The 23,239-nt window shown below is 52.6% G+C and overlaps 1 protein-coding gene across 1 annotated transcript in view; it reads left to right on the plus strand.

Moving 5' to 3' along the window:
- The first annotated feature begins 80 nt into the window (after nucleotides 1-80).
- Nucleotides 81-23,239, plus strand: part of CACNG4 (calcium voltage-gated channel auxiliary subunit gamma 4) — a 69,523-nt gene continuing 46,364 nt past the window's right edge. Inside the window, exon 1 of the mRNA XM_023212118.3 lies at nucleotides 81-499. Coding sequence (XP_023067886.1) covers nucleotides 280-499 — 220 coding nt within the window. The 5' untranslated portion in view covers nucleotides 81-279. The remainder of the gene's footprint in view (nucleotides 500-23,239) is intronic.

The raw sequence follows: 23,239 nt of genomic DNA on the forward strand, positions 1-23,239 counted from the left end.
GGGGGGAGGGCGAGAGGAGAGGGAGGAGCCCCCGGCCGCCGCCGCCAGCCCGCCCGGCGGCCCGCGCAGCCCGCACTCGCCGCCGAGCCTCGGAGTTTGAGCCCCAGCGCTGCCGGAGCGCAGGCACGCCCGGGGCGCAGGGTCGGAGCGCGCAGCGCGGCGCCGCCCCCCGGCCCTCGGCCCCCCAACCCCGGCGCCCCCGGAGCGGCGCGCGGAGGGAGGAGGGCGGGCGGGCGCGGCGGGCCGGGCCGGCGGGCGGCGGACTATGAGGCGCCCACCATGGTGCGATGCGACCGCGGGCTGCAGATGCTGCTGACCACTGCCGGAGCCTTCGCCGCCTTCTCGCTCATGGCCATCGCCATCGGCACCGACTACTGGCTCTACTCCAGCGCGCACATCTGCAACGGCACCAACCTGACCATGGACGACGGGCCCCCGCCCCGCCGCGCCCGCGGCGACCTCACCCACTCTGGGCTGTGGCGGGTGTGCTGCATCGAAGGTACGGCCGGCCCCGACCCCTCGCCGCCACACACATACACACACACGCGCGCGCGCGCGCACACACACACACGCGCGCACACTGCCCGGGGCGCGGGCCGGGGAGGGGGTGGGCGCGGCGCTGGCTCCGCGCGAGACACAAAGGAGCCGGAGCGGGCGGGCGGGTCCCCTCGCGGCCAGCTGTGCATCAGCTCGGGTCCCTCTCGGTTGGGGACCTCCCCAGCACACCGATCCCACAAACTCTCCACGCGCACACCCCCTTGCTCACAGACACAATGAAACACACCGAAACTCACGCGCGCGCGCGTAGCCCGGGACCCGAGCGATCCCCAGGGGCCGCGCCGGCACCCCCGGGGGAGGTGGAGGCTGGCGAGGGGACGGGAGGAGGCTGGGGGTGGGGGGGGCGGAGGGGGGGGGGGGTGGCTGGGCAACCGGTGTCTGGGCCATTGCCATGGGAACTGGCCATCCGGGGGCGGGGCCGGCCGGGGGCGGGGCGCGTGGGGGCCGCTGGGCGCTCTCTACAGGCTCGGGCCGAGGGGTGGGGGCAGAAGTAGGGGCGGGGGCCCTGTCGGGGCCGGGGTAGGGGCTGGGTTCCGAGCGGATCTAGGGTATCTGGGTAGCCCCAACCCGACGCCCGCCTCATCTCCCACGAAGCCACCAGCCCGCTCCTCGCTGCGCGTTGGAGTGGTGAGGGGAGCGACACTGAGTCTCCCCCAACGGAGACAGCGACCTCGGTCGCGGCCCCTCAGCAGGGAGGCTGCGGAGACCTCAGTAGGAAACTAGGGTGTGCAGGGCCGATCTGCGGACCGAGAACAGACTGGGAGGGGCGTGGTCGTCTCGTCCGAGCTGGGCGCTGCGACCCCCAGATGCAACTGGAGGCTGAGTAGTAGGTGTCATGAGGTTGGAATGCCTCTAGGGGCCAGGATTTCGGCCCCGGCACCCTGGGGACAGCTCCCTACTGGGGAGGGGCCTGGATGCCTCCAACGCCAAAATGCGCTCGGCTTCCGCGCCTTCTGGGCGCCCTTCTTCTGCCCGGCTGCGGAACTTGAACTAACAGGTGGCTGGGGAGGGGCCGCCTGGTCCCGGCCGGGTTGGGCACAGGTTTGCTGCTTAAGCGTGGCGCTCAGATCTGGGACTGGGTAGAGAGAGTTGGTGGAGGCTATCCTTTGACTTTTCAAAAACCCTTGGACAGAATTCCCTCTTTCTTTTTCCGTAACCTTTCCCTGCGCGTTAACTCCACCCCTCAGTTCGGGAAGTTCTCCCACACACCTAGCCTTCCTTACTGCAGTTCAGCCCCTGCACAGAGTTCAGCTGCGGTTGTTTCTTGGTGGAGGTTGGCAAGGAGCTCTTAAAACCATAGCCCTTTTCTGGCCGCATTTGAAGTCATCTGAAAAGAGGCTTTGTGAAGCTGGATCTGCTTAGTGAAGTCAACTTGGCCCCCTTTCCCCCTCCAGACTGTGCTTGTTCTCATCTCATCCGGGATCCTGCCCACCTCTGTCTCCCACCCCCACCCCCAAAAGAGGCTGCTTTGCCCTTTGCAATTTGGAGCCTAATGCCAGGGCTGAGTGGCATCTGCAGGCAACAGAAGTGTGCAATCAGTAGTTCGAGAAGCACAGCCACACAAAAGAGCCAGTGGGCTCACGATCACACCCTCCTCTTTTCTTTTGAAAAACATCATTTTTAGTGTGCAATTGCTCAGATCGCAAACACCTACTCCTCTCCTCTGGAGAATGTACCCACGTCACTACCTGCTACAGCACCTGAGTTGGATACAGAGCAGGGGCTGCAGTGCCCCATATTCCACCTCACAAGCGAGTTCCATCGGGTGCCATCTACCTGGCACAGTAAGTCATAAGTCATGCCACTGGCACGACCCGAAGGTATGCGTGGACCCAGGGCCTTCCAGTTTCCCAGTGGAAATTCTGAAACTAACTCCTCCATGCCAGCGAGCCTGGCTTCCTTTATTAATTCCTCATCCTAATTAGGATTAATGCTGCACTTAGCATCTTGCCAGCTGCCTCGAGCCATTTGCACTTCGGTGTTCATCAAGAGAGCCCCAAGTTGATCTGGGCAGCTGGCTCCACTAGCAGAGGGAGCCATCTGGGGGACCTCACTGAAAGAACTGGGCTGCCTGTGTTATTCCCCAATGCTCAGCAGTTCTGAGGGCCAGAACATGCTTGTGGGATCCAGGGCTGGGAGAGTGGGTTCGAGATTCCTTGACTAGAATCACTGTGACCGTCCCTCAACCTGGGTGGGAACTGCCAGCCCATCTCATAAAAAGCACATCCCTAGACCAACAGCTCTCAACCACCTGATACCTCACCTCCTACGATGCCTCCACCTGCCAGCAAGTAGCCAGAGCTGAGGCCTGGACAGCACCTTAACCCTAGGCCACTTTCTGGGGACATGGAGGGAGGGTTACCTCCATGTTGGCTTTCATGTTTAAAATGCATTGTTTCCGCCTGTTCTCTAGAAAAGTATCCCAAAGCATTACCTCTAAAGCAAAATGAACAGAAGACAATGAAAGAAATCAAACCTCTGGGCTGAAACTAAAGAAATACTGCAGCAGGCAGCTAATAAGACTCTGAGCGTAAAGGCAGAACTCTGAAGGGTTTGCTGGCAACTGGCAAACAACAGATTCAGTTTCATGTTCGTGTCTTATAAATGATGTTGCCGGGCCGGGAAGCCCAGCCCTTTGTGTACTTAAGGCATCCATGCATTCTGGCAAGGCTGCGTGCAAAAGACTGCTGCTCCCAGCTTCACCAGGGCTGACCTTGTCTTAGCCTCTTTCTAACCCTCAAATCAAAGTCTCTCCCTTCTACCCGCCCCTCCGCTGGGAAGTGTCAAAATACTCAAGTGTGCAGAGCCTTGTGCACATTACCGCGTGGTCTGCCCATGACATCCCTGGGAGGGCGCTGTCTTCACCCCCATCTGCAGATGAGCGAGGGAGGTGCAGAGAGGTTCAGGGACTTGCCCAGAGGCGCCCAGGTAGGAGGCAGCCAGGCCAGATTGGAGCCTTTGTCTCACTACAAAGCTCTTCTCACCAGATCATCCTGCCTTTTCCTAAACAGCTTCTGGGTTGCCATTAAAAATAGAACCAAGTACTTGACTACCCAGTGGAGCCCAGCTCTGAGGTTGGGCTGGCGGCAGCATGAAGGCATTAGAAGTGAGGATGCACAATGGATACATAAATTGCATAACACACCTTTTCCCTGATTTTCTCTTCCCTTCCCTTCTTTTCCCTTCTCCCTTTTTCTCCTCCTCTCCCTCTTCTCCCCTCCGCTTCCCTCCTCCTCTCCCTCTCTCCTCCCCTCCCCTTCGCTCCTCCTCCCTTCCCTTCTTCTCTCCTTTTCTCTCCTCCCTTTTCCTCTTTCTCTTTTATTCTTTGTCTGTGTCTCTCTCCCAATCTGTTTCTCAGTCTCTTTGTGTCACTGTCTCTATCTCTTTCGCTTTTTTCTCTCTTTCCACTGTGTGCTAGACTAGTTGCCAGTCAGTCATCTCCCTGCCTTCTGAGACACTCATCTCATTCTTTATATCTTTGGACCCAGCCAAGTCTGAGGACATAGGAAAAGGGTAGTAAACCTTTTTTCAAGGTTTATCAAAGGCATCACCAGCCAACATTTGTTCAATCTCATGCGTTTTGGAATTCAGTGGGTATAGAATGTAAGCAAACATCACAGAGCATGTACTCTTGCCAGGGGCAAAAGAGCCCATGTAGACGTGGAAGGGAAGAGGAGACTGGACCCAGAGGGCAGCAGCTTGTGCCACATACCAAGGCCCTGCCACCCACACCAACTCTAGAGAACTCATTAGAGCCACCCAGTCCCCATGCTGCCATCAGAAAAGCTCTCCACCCAAAGAGAAGGGTACTGGTGCCTCAGCCATGCCCCTCCCCCAACCCGATGGAGGAAGCTGCCTGCAGCATGCCCACAGCTCTGCCAGGGCCTTAATATAGCAGCCTGGATGCTAGGTTTGGCCCCTGTGCCTGTTTTGTGCCAGCTCTGTGCTGGGCACTAGTGGGGGAAGTTATGGAGAAGGTTCTGGAACCTGAGAGTGAAGGAGTTCTTTGCCCTAGTCATGTTCACCTACCTCACCTGGGCAGCATCCTGCACACCAGTGTACCCAACCTTTCTTCCCACCATGGCACACTGAGGAAGAGGAAGCATCAGCCCTGCACCCTGGGGAGGGGAGTAAGAAGACAGCCATGGATGTCTCCCCAGGGGCCCCAGCTGCCCCAAGCCCTGCCCAGGTGCCCACTGGTGGGAGGCTCACTCTTTCCAAAGAGTTTCCTGAAACTCCTTCCTGGTGGGTCAGCTGCATGGCTCTGTCTTAAACCACACTCCCTACATAGGACCATTCAGAGAGGTTTCATCAAATCATAGCCTTTCTCCACCCACTCCAGGCCTGGCGCTGGGCTTGAAACTTTTCTTATCTGTGTTTGCTTTCATTTTCTCTTGAAATAACCCAGAGGCAGCCTGTCCAGTCAGGCTCAGGTGAATGACAGTGTCAGAGCAGGTACCCCTTTCCTGATGGGCCAAGTACCACCAACTAGAATCCTCACCCTGGACCCCCTTTGCCCTTGGGTGCTAATCATCGCAGCCATCACTACGGAAGACCTTCATGCCGGACTCACATTTGTGCATGTAATTTCCAGCAACACCTCAAGGTAAATATTAATTATCTGCCTTTTATAGTTGTAGAAAATGAGGCTTAAGACGTCGTGCCCAGCTCCTGAGTATTGCATCTCACTCCCCAGATCATGGCCAAGGTAGAACGTAGGAGCTCTTCTGTCCACTAGTCAGGGGAAATCCTTTATTGGAACCATGCAGATTGGGAAGGGGCAGGTAAGGGGGTTGTTGGAGTCGGCTTGGGCTGACATCTTAGAATATGATAGACTGGATGGTTTAGACCACCGATGGTCTGGGTAGTCTCCAGAACTGTGGAGAAGATTAAGGTGTCACTGGACTTAGTTCCTGGTGAGGTCCCTTTTCCTGGCTTGCAGATGGCCGGCTTCTTCATGCAAGTTCCACAGGGCATAACTCAGGAGCACCAAGGGTTATGGGTTTAGCATCAGCTGCCCCTCACACCAGGGCAGGGTTTCTTAACCTTAGCACTGCTGACATTGGGGTCAGATCATTCTATTAAAATGCTCACATGGTGGAGAGAGAGGGTGCCAGCTTTTCGGTCCTTTCTTACAAGAGCATTGATCCGATCATGACTCTCACAGCCTCATCTAAACCTAATCACTTCCCAGAAGCCCTGTCTCCAAATAACATTGTTTACACAGAGGATTAGGTCTTCATCATGTGAATTTTGGGGGCACACAGACGTGTATCCATCACAAACGTGTTCTCGCCCTCTCTCTGCTTCACAGCTGGTGCTTACTCTCCATTCAGGAAGAGGACCTTCAAAATGTCTCAGTAGGAAAATCAGCAGATCTTTAAAATAAATCCCCCGTGTCAGTCTCCACCAGCAGCCCAGACTCTGAGGATTTCCAGGACATAGTGACAGAAGTGCCGAGTAGGAAGGGGCCTCGGGTCACCAAACCCTGAGTGTCAGAGGCGAGGAAGCTACAGCCAAACTGGAGCAGCAACGTGCGGAGAAGGGGGCCTGGTGGGCCTCTGTCTCCTCCTCTGAAAATGGGGTCTGGCTGTTCTGGAACACTCCTCCCACCTCTCATTCTCTGTCACACAAACCCCAGAGAGCCTCTGCCCATAGCTTCCACTTTGAAGGTGGGTCGGTGTGGCCTCATGGAGAGTCCTTGCCAGACGAGGAGGTTCCAGCCAGAAGAGCCTTGGAGGCTACTTAGTTCAGTGACTGTTGACCCTTTTGCTGCTGAGACACACACAGGCTACAAGTCACCCACCTGCTGGGTGTGCGGCTGTCCCCTCATTCATTCTTTCAGGGTAGGCTCACTGAACACCCGGTCTGTATCAGACTTGCAGGGCTCAGGGTCACAGCCGCAGACAGGACAGACAGGTCCTTGCTGTCCTGGAATTGATATTCCTATGTATGAGGCAGTTGGCACTTCTAGGTGCTGATTTATGTTATGGTGAAAACAGAGCGGGGGGCTTGTGGGGAGCGGCTGGAGGGGGCTGCTGTTGGCTGGTCAAGGGGACAGGAAGCTACCAGAGAAGGTCATGTTTAAGCCAAAACCTGAACCACAAAAAGGACCTGGAGGGAGAACCTTCTAGGAAGAAGAAGGGGCAAGCCGAGGCCCCAAGCAGGAGGGAACCTGGTGAGGACGGAGGAGAGGGAGCAAGGAAGAGGTCAGGGGTTGGGTTGGGGGAAGCTTGGAGGTCAGGGTCAGAAGCCTGCTTTATTTCACATGAGATCAGTGTTATTGCAGAACTTGGGGCGAGGAAGTACGGTGATCTGGTTTATGTTTTTAGCAGACCTGCTGACTGCATTTGGAGATGGAGATACCAGCAGGCAGGGGAGGCTACCAGGAGACCCATCTGGACATTGTGGCAGACTGGAGACCTGGGGCTACATGGTAGCAGCAGAGATGGGAGAAGTGGAGGGATGGCCCAGAGAAAGGGATGAGGAATGAAGGGTGAGCTCCCAGATTTGGGGCCACAGCAGCTGGCCAGGAGGCAGCACCATGGCCAAGTAGGGAAAGACGGAAGAAGGAGCAGTTGTGGGAAAGAAAGCCCTTCCATAAAGTGTAACTCAGAAGCCCAAGGGTTATGGGTTCAGCATCAGCTGCCCCTCGGAGCAGGGCAGGGTTTCTCACCTGTAGCACTGCTGACACTGGGGCGGGATCATTCTCTATTACGGGAGCTGTCCTGTGTGCTGTAGGTGTTTGGCAGCATCCCTGGCCTCCCTGCACTGGAACCAGTAGCGCTGCTCCTTCTCCAGCTGTGACAACCGAAAATGGGCTCAGACTTTGCGTATGTCCCTGGAGGACAAAATTGCCTCTGTGGAGAACCTCTTGAGTCTAGGGGAAGCATCGTTTAGGGTTGCAGGGACAGAGGGCAGGGGGGGCAGGCATGATTCCTGGTAGCTGGAATTCCAATCACTTCACTTCACTTGAGAAAGCACGTGGGGCCGGGCGTGGTGACTCATGCCTGTAATCCCAGCACTTTGGGAGCCCAAGGTGGGCGGATCACCGGAGGTCAGGAGATTGAGACCAGCCTGGCTAATGTGGTGAAACCCCCATCTCTACTAAAAATACAAAACTGAGCCTGGCATGGTGGTGCATGCCTGTAATTCTAGCTACTCAGGAGGCTGAGGCAGGAGAATCGCTTGAACATGGGAGGCAGAGGTTGCAGTGAGCTGAGATCCCACCACTGCACTCCAGCCTGGGCGACAGAGCGAGACGCTGTCTAAAAAAAAAAAAAAGAGGCCAGGCGCAGTGGCTCACGCCTATAATCCCAGCACTTTGGGAGGCCAAGGCGAGTGGATCACCTGAGGTCAGGAGTTCGAGACCACCCTGACCAATATGGTGAAACCCCAACTCCACTAAAAATATAAAAGTTAGCCAGCATAGTGGCATGCACCTGTAGTCCCAGCTAGTCCTGAGACAGGAGAATTGCTTGAACCTGGGAGGCAGAAGTTACACTGAGCTGAGAGCTCGCCACTACACCCCAGCCTGGGCAATAGAGCAAGACTCCATCTAAAAAAAAAAGAGAGAGAGAAAGCACATGAAACACAAGTGGGGGAAGCGATCCTATCAATGGGATGACCTGGTGTCTGCTTTAGGGACCAACCCCAGACCTTTATTAATAGTAATGCTTACCCTGCCCACAATGCCCAGAAGGCGTCCGCCCTGGGGCTGAGGACCACTAATGCCGTCCAGTTCTTATGTTGTGCAAGCCAGGGAAGTTCAAGACAGGTGAGGCAGAGTGACTTACGCAAGGTCACGTGGCTCAGGAGCAGAAAGGGACTGTGGGGCCCCCTGGCTGGGGCTCTGTCCCAGCATAACCTCTTGTTAGGTGCACACCTGGGTGAAGGTTGGGCAACACACAGCCACCATAGCATGGGGCAGCAATAGGTGCAGAACACCGATGGAAACTCCCTCCCGTGGTCTCTGTGCCTCAGGCCTCCATTGCGGTTAACCTGCACACACGCTCAGAGAAGCGGCACTGCCCTTCATGACGGCCTCCCTTCAACAAAGATGTGTCTCCAGTGGGTGCATGGGCTTGCTGTCCTGGGAAACAGCTTCAAAAAGGGAGCAGACTGGTTCTAAGCGCCAGGGAAGGGCCAGGGAGGACCTGCCTGGATCTGCCCCCAATGTCCCGTCCCCCAATTCTTGTTCTGCATCTCCGTGATACTCCGGGAGATGCTACGCGAGACTCTCTTTTCTGAACTGGGAGGCAGGACATGGTACCAGATGAAGGACTTTTTTTCTAGTATTAACCTCTTCCAGTGAAAAACTTTTCAAAGCTGTAAAAATGACATCCCATGATTTTACTCTTTGTTTACTTCTTCCTCCTTCAACCATAAAAGAAAGAAAGGGACAAGATAAATAAAGAGATGAGGGACTGGGGTGAATAGAAAAATCAAGTAGTAAAATGAGAGATGATGGCTGCGTCCAGCTAGTGTCCACAGTACTGACTGCAGAGGCCAGCTGGGGGCCAAGGCAGGCCACAGCTTTGTCGCTGAGCTTCCTGGGGGCCAGGACAAAGAAAGGAGCATGGCCAGAGGTGTGTTCACGGGGGCATACAATAAAAGGGGAATATTTCATAATAGAAGCCCAGCTCTTCCTGATACAGAGGCCTAGAAGAAATGATGCCCCTTATTCGAGGGATATTCTATTAAAATGGACTCTGTTGAAAAGGCAGCCTGGGGTAGGGGAAAGAGACCAGGCTTTGGGGTTGGACCTCTAGAGTTCAAAACCCCAGTTTCCAGGCAGCTGTGTAGCTTTGGGCAGGTTAGGTGACCTCTCCGAGTTCTTGTTGACGTTTGGAAAATGGGATAATGAGGCAGTGAATGGAAAGGTGCCCAGCACATACCTATGGATGCCCCTCCCCCACGCGGAGTGCTCATTAGGATACCTCTGGGTGGAATCAGAGTGGTCCCTGGTGTCCGCATTCTTTGAGGCTCCTGGGTGTGAGTCGATGAGGTGGAGACAATGACAGACTGAGCTGCCAACCGCCAACCTGCACAGAGGACCCTTCTGGTGAAGCACCACGGCCTTTACAAAGCAGACACCTCCACCCCCACAGGCCAGGCTCTCTGCAGGCTTTTCCCAGGCTCTGTCTGGAGCTGGGCTTGAGTCAAGCCCTTTCCTCCCTGCTTAGTTCACATGGAAGCCGCTGCATCAGATGGCTTCGTGGTGCGTGGGCTTGTAAGGGCTTTGGACTTTAACTGGAGCTGCTCTTGCACCTCCACACCCTCCCTCCATCCCACCCCGATGCCATACCCTGCCTCTGAGGACTGTAGACCCAGAGCAAGCTCTCCACCATCACCACATCCAACCCGGCCTGCCTGCTACCATGGCAAGCTGACAGAGGCGGAGGGGTTGGGAAATGCTGTTTAATTGCCTTTCCTCCTTCCACCGCCATCACCCATTTCTGAAAGGGAATGTGGAAAGGCAGAGGGCAGCTGCTTGACTTAAGCCCAGCTCCAGACAGAGCCTGGGAAAAACCAAATGAGTAAAAATCGTCAGTTTCCCTGGCTCACCTGTCACTAGCATCTGTCACCTCCTGGACCCAGGGACACAGAAAGGGGCTGGATCTTCATTCCAGCTCCCCCCTCCTCCCTACCATGAGTCCACATGGCAGCAGCAGCAGCAGATGGCCAACACTGAAGCCACGTGGCCCCGGGTTTGAGTCCAGACTCCCACTTGTCAGCTGTGTGTCTTCAGACAAATTGCCTAACCTCTCTGAGCTCCAGTTCCTTCATTGTTAAGTTAGGAGCATCATAAAATCAACCCTGGGGTTGTTGTGAAGTTATATGAAAAAAAAACATGGAAAATGCCCCTTCTCATGCCGGCACCCTATAGATGTTCAAAATATATCATCACTTTCATTCTATTTCCATGTTTCCTGAACCTTGGAATTTTTCCCAGAAGACATAACTTGCCCAAATCTTGCAAGCTGCCCCAGGTCAGTCTACCAGCCTTCAGGGTCCAGGAATGGAAGAAGCTGAACCTCCCCAGTGGAGGCCACGGTGTTAATTCCTCACCTCTCAGAGGCAGGGCGGCTCCGAATGGCTCCTGTGAACTGCAAAATCAGAGACTGAGGCTCTCAGTTGGGAGCTGAAAGAGGGCCTAGCACCCAGGCTGTGCCCAGGCTGGGGATGGCAGCCACCCAAGTGTGTGTTCCCAACATCACATTTTCTGGCACAGTGACTTTGCCCAAGTGCCCTAGCCTGGCCCCAAGGAGGCAGAGAGGAACTGGGGAACTTCCAGTAGCCTCAGGGGTGGGAACTGAGTGCCCAGACTGATACTCAGGAGCAGAGACAGCACTCGTGGGGGCTGTGGCTGACCCTCGCGTCCCCCTGTCACTTATGGACTGACACCTGCCGCACCAGGCACAAGGCTGCAGCTGTGAGCTCCCAGTGTCTCAGGGCGAGGGCCAGGGTAGAGGAGAACAAGGGACCAGAGTGAAAACCATCAGGATTGGAGTCAGGGACCTGTGGCCTGGTCCTGACTCCGCCACTCGCCATCTGGACAATCTTTGGCTTGTCACTCAACCTCCTAGAGGCTCAGTTTGCTCGGCTGTCAAACTGGCAAATAAAACCTGTCCTCCCCTCCCTCCTCCCTCTGTCTTTTCTCTTTCCTCTTGTTGTCCTCCCCTCCCTCCTCCCTGTCTTTCCTCTTTCCTCCTGTCGTCCTCCCCTCCCTCCTCCCTGTCTTTCCTCTTTCCTCCTGTCGTCCTCCCCACCCTCCTCCCTCTGTCTTTCCTCTTTCCTCCTGTCATCCTCCCCGCCCTCCTCCCTCTGTCTTTCCTCTTTCCTCCTGTTATCTTCCCCTCCCTCCTGCCTCCGTCCTCCCCTCCCTCCAACTTCTTTCCATCCCTCCATCCTTCCCACCTCCAACCCTCTCTCTAACTTCCACCCTCCTCCCTCTAACTTCCCTCCCTCCTTCCAGCTTTCCTCTGTCCTCCCCATCCTCCCTCCCTCCTTCCTCTCTTTATTCTTTCTTCCTCCTCCCTCCCTCCCTGCATCTTCCATTCCTCCTTTCTCCTCCCCATTGTCCCTCCTCCCTGCCTTCATCTTCTCTCTATCCCTGAGTCCTCCCTGCCCCGCCCCACCCCCAGGGTTCTGTGAATATCCAAGCTGAGGATGTCTGTGAAAGTGCTGTGAGCAGCACAGCGGCCGTACTCCCACAGAGGCACCCCGCAGGACACAGTGACTTCAGGCTCCTTTTCTTGGAAACACTGTTGGCTGTGGCCTCTTTTCCCTCTGACACCTTGGCAAGGAGGAGCCTGCCGGTGGTAACCTCACACATCGGCTGTGCTGCCCGCCAGTGTGGTCTTGCTTGGACAGCACCGCCCCCTCCGTCTCCGGCCCACTCAGTCACCAGTTCACCCATCCAGCAAATGCTGCCAAGAGCCTGCTCTGTGTCTAGCAGAGATGGAAGTCCCTCTCCTGCTGCATCCCTCAGGGCTCCTTGCACCCTCCCCAGGCCTGTGGGCTCCACCTTGGGCACATGCCCACTGTCTTCCTTCCCTCCACCTCTCTCCATCTCAGAGCACTCCCAGCTCTGTCATCTCTCGCCTGGATGCCCGCTGTAGAGTCCTGACTGGTCACTCTCCCTGCTCTCCACACACAGCCAGAAAGAGCTTGTAAAAATATCAACCAGATCACATCATTCCCCAGCTCAGTACCTTCCGGTGAGACCACATCCCTCTGATAAAGTCAAGCTCGTTCCTGATACCCGAAGCCCTGTGGATCCAGCCCCACCCCGTCCTCTTGACTTTCCAGGAGCTTCATGTGCAGAAGGGAGTCGAAGATGACATCTGAACTAAGTCTGTGTGATGGTCAGTAGGACAGGGGGGTGTGGGCAGGGCATCCATGAGACCTGCATTTCAATCCTGCTCTGCCCTGTGTTAGCTCTGTGACTTTGGGCAGATTCCTTAGTTTCTCTGGGCCTCAGTTATTTTCTCATCTGTAAAATGGGGATATAATGACAGACGCCCCCCCCCCCCATCTCATCAGATGATCATCATGGTTAAATGAGATTGGGCATGGAAAGCCCTGAGGGTGGCCCAGGCACCATGGGGCGGGGAGCAGAGCTGGGTGCAGAAGCAGACCTCGCCTCTCTCTTGTGTTTTTCTGAGAGCTACCACACGCACCTGCAGGGCCAGGGGTGCCTTGGAGAGCAGAATTACTTAAAACTCTGTCATCCTCAAGTGTTTGTGGGGCACCTGCTGAGTGCCTGGCTTCAGGCTGGGCATAGTGGGCACAGAAAGCCCCCAAGGTACTTACTTTCTGGTTCTGGTGACCCTGGGGCACCAGCAGTAGGGAAGACACCATACAGGGCACAATGTGGAGAGGGCACCAGAACGCGTCCTGGACATCAGGGGCTCCTCCTGGACGCTCTAAGGGGGCATATCCCATAGGGTTGTCAGCAGAATCAGATGGGAAATACACACGGGGCTCCCCGCACATCTGCCTCACCGTAGAACTGAAATAAACAACTCTTTTGCTTGGCGTCTTGGAGAGGAGGTAGGACATGGTGGTAAAGGGCCCAGATCCCAGAGTGAGTCGGGGTTTGAATCCAGGATCTGCCTTCTACTAGCTGTGGGGCCTTAAGCCAGTCATTGCACCTCCTTTGAACCTCAGTTGCTTTCTCTGCAAAATGGGGTTGTTAGCAATACCTGCTACACACATTTGCTGGCAGGAGTCGCGATAAAGTATCTAAGTGCTTGCTTTGGAGCTGGCATAACGTGTTCAGTGCATGGTAGTTATTCTCATCTGCTAAACCAAAAAATACATGGCACGTGGGGACAGGGGAGGGGACCCAGAGTGAAGACGAATCTCGGAGGAAACGGGGCTTTGGTTCTTAATTCCCAGGGTTCCTCCGGCCCACTTCACCCCTCCCCCACACACCAAAGCACAGGCAAGAAAAGGACACAGATCCCCAAAGACTCCCTGAGGACATTTCAGGACACTCAGGCTCCCTTCCAGGGGCCGGACAGTCCGGCCAAGGCCGTGTCACCAGCTCATCATTAGCATGCGCTGGGGGAGGGACGCCCCGTACTCGTTTCCGGCCCTCAGCTCTGAAAAGCCCGATAACAAGCGCACATTGATGGCCCAGGTTCCCCAGGGCGAGCACGCTGTCCCTGCCTCGCATCTGAGCCTTCGCCCGAGACATTTTCTCGCTTCAGCAGTTTGGCATGTCATACAAAGGGGCTCTGATTTTTCCTGATATCCAACTCCTCTTGCATGAAAAATGGCTTTGGTTGTCTTTCTGCCTGCGGATTCCTGAGTGTGAGTCAAGGCCAGATGCCTGGTGGGCAGACAGTCCTCACTTGCTTAACCGTTTGGAGGATCTCCCGTCTTCTACCTTGGTGGCCACCTGTGGCCTGTGGTCTTGAGGTTCAGTCTCTGGGGGAGTTCCCTGCTGGCTGCAGGCCTGCCCCTCACCCTCTTTCCGGCGAACCCCCTTCCCTCACCCTGGTAGTTTCTGATGTATCTCCAGTCTCCTCCTTTGAGTTGCTGCCATTCTCACAGTCCCGGTCACCACACCCACCCAGCCAACCCGAGGTTCCTTTTTGTATGACCATCCTCTGCAACCCAAACCCAGTTTCCCCATTCCCCAGCGACTTCTTCCCTTCCTCTCTTCCCTCCTTTTTTATTTTTTATTTGTATGTATGTATGTATTTATTTATTTATTTTGAGACGGAGTCTTGCTCTGTCGCCCAGGCTGGAGTGCAGTGGTGTGATCTTGGCTCACTGCAACCTCCACTTCCCGGATTGAAGCGATTCTCCTGCCTCAGCCCTCCTGAGTAGCTGGGAATACAGGCATGCGCCTCGATGCCCGACTAACTTTTTTTTGTATTTTTAGTAGAGACGGAGTTTCACCACATTGGTCAGGCTGGTCTCGAACTCCTGACCTCATGATCCACCTGCCTCGGCCTCCCAAAGTGCTGGGATTACAGGTGTGAGCCTCCGCGTCTGGCCCTCTCTTCCCTTTCTCTCCTTTCTTTCTTCCTTGTATTTCTAATTAATTCTTCCCCTTTTCCCTTTGAGTCTGCCATCTTTGTAAACCACACAAGCCCTCTCCTGCTTCCTGTTCAAGTCAGTCTTTTGAAAGTTCTTGAAGCATTTCCTAGATAAAAATGTATTATTTTAACTCTGTGATTATTAGGAGGGTTATTAAACATGAAGAGAATTCTATTAAATAGCAAATTGAGTGAGCCAAAAACCCACAGATGTGGAACCTTTGAAGATCATCTGGTACGAAATGGATGTGACTGTGCCAATGGCTGCTTTATTAAGCTGGGAACAAATATTGGAAGGCAATTCACCAAAATGTTAAACTGATGGTCATGGGAATGAGGGAGTGACTTATTTGATCTTCTATCTTTTTTCAAATTTCTGTGATGCAGAGAGGAAAAAATATAAACCTGATATTTAGATGAAAAGCATTCCAAGCCCAGTCTCCAGACAGATGAATGGGTGTGTATGCAGATTTGACACTGCCGGCGTTTGTTCTTTTCATGCTTTTTTTTTTTTTTTTTTGAGATGGAGTCTGGCTCTGGTAGCCCAGGCTGGAGTGCAGTGGCGCAATCTCGGCTCACTGCAACCTCCACCTCCTGGGTCCCGGTTCAAGTAATTCTCCTGCCTCAGCCTCCCGAGTAGCTGGGATTACAGGCACGTGCCTCCATGTCCACCTAATTTTTGTATTTTTAGTAGAGACGGGGTTTCACCATGTTGGCCAGGCTGGTCTTGAACTCCTGACCTCGTGATCTGCCCACCTCGGCCTCCCAAAATGCTGGGATTACAAGCATGAGCCACTACGCCCTGCCTGTTCTTTTTATTCTTAAATGCATCCGGGAGCACACTCCCAGGCACCACGCCCAGCGACTTCTTGCCAGCATTTTATTACAGGCCACTTCTGACTTATAACCAAATTGATTCCTGGATCAAAGCCTTTGCGAGCCAACCACAATTGAATCTTTATTTCCTGTAAGCACAATTTCCACATTGGGCTTCCATCCCTAGAAATCCATCTCCTACAATAAAAGTGCTAAAACTGACCATGAAAGTGAGAAGGAAATAAAACCCAGATCTATGCTCTTACAAACTTTTATCACATATGTAAACCTAAGTACTTAATCTGAAAGCTGTGTCGTGAGAGGCCCCCCAGGGAGAATTTTTCTGCCAGAGTCAGACGGCTCAATATTTCGTAATATGTGAATCCAATGAAGTTTCAGCAAAAGATGCTTGCTTTTTTAAATTATTACCCTAGGAAATTGCCCTGTGGCAAACTTAAGCCGGCTTCATTGCAATTTCACTGCAAGAAATTCATTGCACCAAAAATCTTCAAACTCTTTAAAATAAAAGATTCTTTTGTCTCAGAAATTTTTCATTGCCAATTCCCTTTGTGTAAATCTTTTTTTTTTTTTTTTTTTTTGAAACTGAGTTTCACTCTATTGCCCAGGCTGGAGTGCAGTGGCGCAATCTTGGCTCACTGCAACCTTTGCCTCCTGGGTTCAAGCAATTCTTCTGCCTCAGCCTCCTGAGTAGCTGGGATTACAGGCGTGCACCACCACACCCAGCTAATGTTTGCATTTTCAGTAGAGACAGGTTTCACCATGTTGGCCAGGCTGGTCTCAAACTCCTGATCTCAGGCAATCTGCCTACCTCAGCCTCCCAAAGTCCTGGGATTACAGGCGTGAGCCACTGTACCTGGCCTTCTTAGAAACATCTTTGCATTTCTTCCAGAGGTTCCTTTAAAAGAACAACAAAAAAAAAAAGAAAAGAAAAAGAAAAAAGTCTCTGCATGGTGAATACTGGAGGAAAGGCAGTTTCCACTGTGACTCGTACACCCCTGAAACAATCCCTCACTCTTTGTGGCAGTGAGTCAGTTGACCCTTCAAATTCCATCAATGCAGAGATACAAGCTTCCCCTTGGGTCTTTGTTACCAGGTGCTCAGAATGTTCCCTTTAGTTCTTAGCAAGAGTTTCAGTTAAGGCAGAAGCGGGAGGGAACTGGTATGGAAGGAGATGCTGATCAAGTCCAGCATCCTCCAGCTGAGTTTCCCAGTACTAGGACTACAAAATTTTCCCTTAGTTCTAATCCAATTTGCTACCTTATAATGTCTGTTCCTTTCTTCTTGTTCAGTCTTTTCTGTAGCTGAAAACAAAGCAATCATCTTCGACCCTTAATAGCCCTTCATATTCTTGGAAGTGGTTTTTTGGATCCTTCTTTGGTCTACCCATCTCTGGAGGAAAGGGAAGGAAATTTACCTGGTTTTTTTTTTGTTTTGAAACCTAGTTGCTTTCTCTAGATGGTGGCTTGAAACGCAAAAGCCTTTGTGCAAAGCACTAGGACAGGATGGGAAGTGCTGGGGCTGAGAGAACCACAGGAGACCCACTCTGTTTGTCACCAGTGGCCGTGAGTAGGAAAGTGCTCAGGCTAGCCCTGCAAGGTCCCCTCCGCCCTAGCTGTTTATCCACTTGACACTCTCCTGCTCGCTCTTCTGTTTAGAGTCCAAAATTACGAATAGTTTAAAAAATAAGAGCAAATGCCTACTGAGCCCTCGCTATGCACCAAGCGCATTATGTATTATTTCAATCACTTTCCATCTGTTATCTCAACTTATCTTTGTAACAGCTATAATTTCACACTAGTTAATTACTTAACTATGATTTAATCATGTTTCAGGTGTATTATTGCAGAAAGACAGCTAACTCTTAGAAAAAAAATGTTTTTAGAGATAGGGTCTCACTCTGTCGCCCACACTAGAGTGCAGTGGTGGGATCATAGTGTGTCCGGAGTTGGTTCCTTCTGGTGGGTTCGTGGTCTCGCTGACTTCAAGAATGAAGCCATGGACCTGCACAGTGAGTGTTACAGCTCTTAAAGGTGGCACGGACCCAAAGAGGGAGCAGCACCGAGATTTATTGTGAAGAGCGAAAAAACAAAGCTTCCAGGGGTAGAAGGGGACCCGAGCAGGTTGCTGCTGCTGGCTGGGGTGGCCAGCTTTTATTCCTTTATTTGTCCCCACCCATGTCCTGCTGATTGGTCCATTTTACAGAGTGCTGATTGGTGGTCCATTTTACAGAGTGTTGATTGGTCCATTTTACAGAGATTGATCTATTTTACAGAGTGCTGCTTGGTCCATTTTAAAACCTCTAGCTAGCCACAGAGCACTGATTGGTGCATTTTTACAGAGCACTGATTGGAGCATTTTACAAACCTCTAGCTAGCTACAGTAGTGCTGATTGGTGCATTTTATAATCCTTTTGTAAGACAGAAAAGCTCTCCAAGTCCCCACTCGACCCAGGAAGTCCAGCTGGCTTCTCCTCTAAGCTCACTGTGGCTTTGAATTCCAGGACTCAAGCTTGTTCTGTTGCCCAGGCTGGCTTCAAACTCCTGGGCTCAAGCGATCCTCCTGCCTCAGCCTCCCACGTAGCTGGATTTACAGGCATAAGCCACCATGCCTGGCAATAAGAGCAAACTCTGCTGTGGTTCCTACTATGTGCCAGGGATTGCCCTGTGCACTTTATATAGATTAACTTGCTTAATCCTCCGCCAGCCTGTGAGACAGGTGCTAGCACTACTTCCGTGGTGTAGATGCAGAAACTGAGGCATAGGGAAGTTAAGTAACTGCCCAAGGCCCCAGAGCCAACAAGTGGTGAAGTCAGAATTGAACCCCAGGTTGTCTGGCTTCAGATTCCATTCTCTTCATTCGGCTATACCTCCTCCCAGTTGGTAACAGCAGTAGCTATGACACGAAAATCTCTGCAGGCACTTTGCAGAGTTCACTTCCTCCTCACAATGCAGCATGGACAGCACTCCCCTTGTGGGAGCCTCACTGGCCTGTGACAGCCTCCAGCACCTGCACCCAGGTCTTGAGCCCCAAAGCCCATGGCAAGATCTTTCCCAGCCCGATGCTAAAAAACAGTCATGTGCCTGCTGCACGTTGGAGAAAAGGTGAGGTTGTGGGGTGGTTCAGTGTCCTGCGAATATCCAAAATAACCCACGATGACCCCAAGAATCTGGGGCCACAGTGCAGGCTACCCAGGCTGGAGGGAGTTGGGATGGGAAGAGAGAGCAGGACCCGCCCCTCAGGTGTGTCCCCGTGGTTGCCAGACGCTGCCTGTGGGCTGGGCTGCCACATCAGGCTTCTCGGAGGAGGTGGGCACAGCGTCGTGACCAGAGCAACCCACGATGCTGGGCCCCAGGTCTGACTCATGCAGCCTAGAGAGAAAGGATTCTGCTGTCAGACTGAGGGCGGCTCTTCAGATAGGGCACTCTCCGCAAAGAAAGTGAAAGTCATTCTGCTCGAGACAGTTCTTTTTAGAAGACATTAACCATGCACTCCAAAACCCTGGAACCCATGTTTTGCAGGGGTTGCCACCCACTGGCACACTTTCACACCCAGGTGCTGGTTGTTGGCATTCACATGGTGACTCCCAGCTCACACAAAGCAGATAGAAGAACAGGCTGATCATACTGTGTGTTTCCATTCATACCCTGTTCAAACGCAGGCAAAACGAATGCAAGGCAGTGGAGCCCAGCATAGTGGCTCCCTTTGTGGGCTATTGTCTGGGAGGGTGCAAGGTGTGTGAACAATGTTCTATATCTTGATCAGGGTGCTGGTTATATGGGTATAGACACATGTTCATTGAGCTGCACTCCTAGGATTACTCTCTGTAGATTTATCTTCAGTAACAATTAAAAATAGTAGCCAGTTGCAATGGCTTGAACCTGTAAATCCTAGCACTTTGGGAAGCCAAGGCGGGAGGATCACTAGAGGCCAGGAGTTCAAGACCAGGCTGGGCAACATAACGAGACCCCATTTCTTTAAAATAATAATAATAATAATTAATTAGCTGGACATGGTGATGCACACCTTTAGCCCTAGCTACATGGGAGGCTGAGGCGGGAGGATTGCCTGAGCCCAGGAGTTTGAAGCTTTAGTGAGCCACCACTGCACTCCAGCTCTGGGCAATAAGCAAGACCCCGTCTCAAAACAAAAGCAAAAAAACAAATATAGGTCTGGGATGACAAAGACTCCCAGGTGGCCTGCCACCAGCCCGCACCCGCCACCATTCATCCCCAACTGCTGGCCAGTGTTTTCTCCAGTCCTAGGCAATCCAGCAAATACTCATCAGGAATGTGTGTGCCTAGCCCTGTGCTATGTTCTGGGGACTCGCTCATTCATTCATTCAGCAATTATTTTTGCACCCAGCCTCTTGGGAACAGTGTTTGACCCCCTGGAGGAGAAAGATACTCCTGTATCTGCAGATTCTGAGACTTGGAGCTGTTCAGAATGACATGACCTCCCACTTCTTCCTGCCTCGCCATCTGCTTGTGCTGTCTCTCATGGGATCCTCATAACCCCACAGGAAGGTGGATTCTGTCACCCAGAAGGTTCTCTCGCCCTGGGTTCTTCACCCAGAAGGCAAAGCAGCAGAGGCAGAGTTTGACTTGAGCTTGAGCCTCAGTTTAGCCTCGAGCGTGAGCCTGCCCCAGGGTCCCCAGGGTTACCAGGCTGGGAGTCTGTGCTGACAACAAGTGCAGCATCATTCTGCTCACCTCGACCTCATCCTTGGGGAAATGCCCTGCTAAGCCAAGCACACCAGCTCAACGAGACCAGACCAAAGGGTGACAGGGGACTGACATGTTTGGGGTGAGGAGGGTCTGACCCAAGGGCAAAGAATGGCCTTGCTTCTCTGAGACTGTCCTCTCTCCCAGCCTGGGCAGCTGTGATCCGGAGATACTGCCTGGTACCCTGCCCTGGGGGGCTCCCACCACCCGCCCTCATTCTGCCTCATCTGTTTCCAACTTCCTACCTGCATTTTCTTAGTATCTATTCAAATCCAGAAAATACTCACTGAGGATTTGAAAACGAAACCCGAGGCTGAGTCCTGAGTACCCCCAGATTCATTCATTCATTCGTTCATTCAGCAAATATTTATTGAGTATCTGCGACTGATGAAGCAGCATTCAAAGTGATAGGGAAAGTTTTCTTCACAGCAGAGAATAAAACAGACAGCAATTCAGGAAAGATTCTATTGTCCAAGAGAGACAAACAAAAAGCAAGAAAAAAAAGGAGTGTCAGAGTGAGGCTTGTGACGTTAGTGTCATTTGTCTTAGTGCACTCAATTTCAGGGAGGCTTGGCCTCTATCAGCCTGGGAAAGTCCCGGGGGGCTTCCCAGAGGAGGCAACGTTACTCTTGTCTTGCAGAATGCATAGGAGTTCCCCAGGCAGGGGAATGTACAGAGGCGCACGTCTTCCTTCCTGAATGTATGCGTGCACTCTCCTATTCATTCTTTATTCATCCAGCAGACATTTTATGGAGCACCCAGATGAAAAGTAGAATCCTGTCTTGTTCCTCAAAGAAATCAGCGTCCAGTGGGAGAAGGGAAACAGATGGCCATCTGTTACGACTCTGCGTGGAAATGCATGAAGTGCACGTCCAAGGAGTGGCAGTAGCACAGAGTGGGAAGAGGAAGGTCCTCAGAGGTGAGGGATATAGTCAGGGAAGTTTCTAGATGGCAAGTCATGTGAGCCAGTTTAGGAAGACGAACACAAGTTTGTTTAAAAAGGAAAAAAAAAGAAGAAGAAAAAGAAGAAGAAGAAGAGGGTTCCAGACAGAACGCAGGCAAAGTTCCGGAAACATCATGCCTGCTCCCAGGCATTCTGTAGTTACCCAGTGCCTACCAGGGGCCCCTGGCCCTGAGCAAGCCCCTGGGATGCATGGGACAGAGCGGGTGTTCCCGAATGCCTAAGAAATCTGGTACCATCGAAACAGAAAGCCTCATATAAGAGGAGGCCCGAAGCTGGGGACAGGGAGGTAGGAGGACAGAAGCAAAAGGGCCCTTCGCTCCATCATACCTGCTTAGGAGCCTGCCTCTGGTCCTCCCGGCCCAGCTGGGCAGGTTGAGGGTCTCACCAAGGGGACATTGAGAGCTGATGTGTATCTGGAGAGCTCTTGTGGCTTCTCCTGTGCAAGATGGAGTGGAGGGAGCAAGGCTAGAGGCAGGGGCACATGTTAGGGAAACACTGGAAAATTCCAGCCCCAGGGTATGAGTCCTGAATTAGGACAGTGGAATGGAGGAGATGGTGGTGGATTTGAAGGAGATGGTGCCTTGGACATAGACTGGAGGCAAGAACAAGAACCCATTATGGGGAAACAGGGTGATGTCACTGAGCAAGACAGGACACACAGGAGGAGCAGAAGACGTGTGAGCGAGGCTGATAAGTCCAGCTCCGGGGGAAGGCACAGATCGGTTGGAGCAGATCGTATAAGGCTTGTGTCTTAACTAATGTCTTCACTATTTAACTATCCCCAATTTACAGAGGAGGAAACAGAGGCACAGCGTTTCCTCCTCTGTAACTCCTCTGTTAAGGATGACTGCTTAACATCCTCAAGTGGCAGGGCATTTAAGTGGCAGAGTTGGGGCTGGGATTTGAACCCGGGCAGTCAGGCACCAGTCGCCACATCCCTAACCTCCACACTGTACTACCTCTTGTGCCAGGAAACCCTAAGGAGACCCTCGCCTTCTAGATGCAGTGTGGGAGCCTTGAACTTCCTTGGAGTTGTGAGAGGAGCTATGCGGGCTGGCATCTGTTTCTTAGCAGGATACAGGGTCGCTCTGAACCCCAGGATCCTACAGATGTGAACGTAAGGGAAAAAACAGAGCTCATCACTGAGGCCTCCTCAGCTCTGTTCCTGGAAGGACTATGCAGGCCAGCGGCCCTTCCCACCCCAGCCATCCCTCCATCCCGCAGTGCTGGCTGGGAGAGAACGTTGCTACCTGCTTACTAGAAACCGCTAGCTGTCAACACCCCAGGACTAAGCCCTGAAGGACCCAAAACACAGTGATGAGATATGCTGCAGCATGAATGAACTTCAAAAATGTGCTAGGTGAAAGACTCCAGACACAAAACCCACTGGATGAGTTTGGCAGGGCTGCTAGGCTTAAACAACAGAAGCTTATTGTCTCGCAGTTCTGGAGGCTGGAAGTTCAAGATCAAGGTGTCAGCAAGGTTGGTTCCTTCTGAAGGCCATAAGAGAGAATTTAGCTTCCAGTGGTTGCTGGCCATCTTTGGTGTCCCTTGGCTTTGTAGAAGCATCACCTTCATCTCTGCCTTCTCTTCACATGGTGTTTTGTCTGGGTGCATGTGTCTCTGTCCATATTTCTCTTTTTATAAGAACACCAGTCATACTGGATTAGGGTCTACCCTAATGACATCATCCTTAACTATACTACATCTATAATGACTTTATTTCCAAATGAGGCCACATTCTGAGATACTGGAGGTTAGGACTTAAATGAATGGAGTTGGTGGGGGGAGGGGACACAGTCAATTCTTAACAGCCACATCTTGGGTGATTCCATTTATATGAAATATCCAGTGTATTTACAGAAAAAGACAGCAGATTCGTGATTGCCAGGGGCTGAGGGGAGAGGGGAATGGGATTGAGTGCTTAATGAGTACAGGGTTTCCATTTGGGGTGATGAAAATTTTCTGAAACAAGGAAACAGGCTCAGAAAGATTAGGTAACTTGCCTGAGGTCACACAGCTGCTAAGTGGTTAAGATGGGATTTGTTCCAAAGTTTATATTCTTTCTATCATAACTGAGTTCAAGTGGAGGTTTCTCCTTG

Source organism: Piliocolobus tephrosceles, chromosome 16 (genome assembly GCF_002776525.5).
Source record: "Piliocolobus tephrosceles isolate RC106 chromosome 16, ASM277652v3, whole genome shotgun sequence".
Lineage (NCBI taxonomy): Eukaryota > Metazoa > Chordata > Mammalia > Primates > Cercopithecidae > Piliocolobus > Piliocolobus tephrosceles.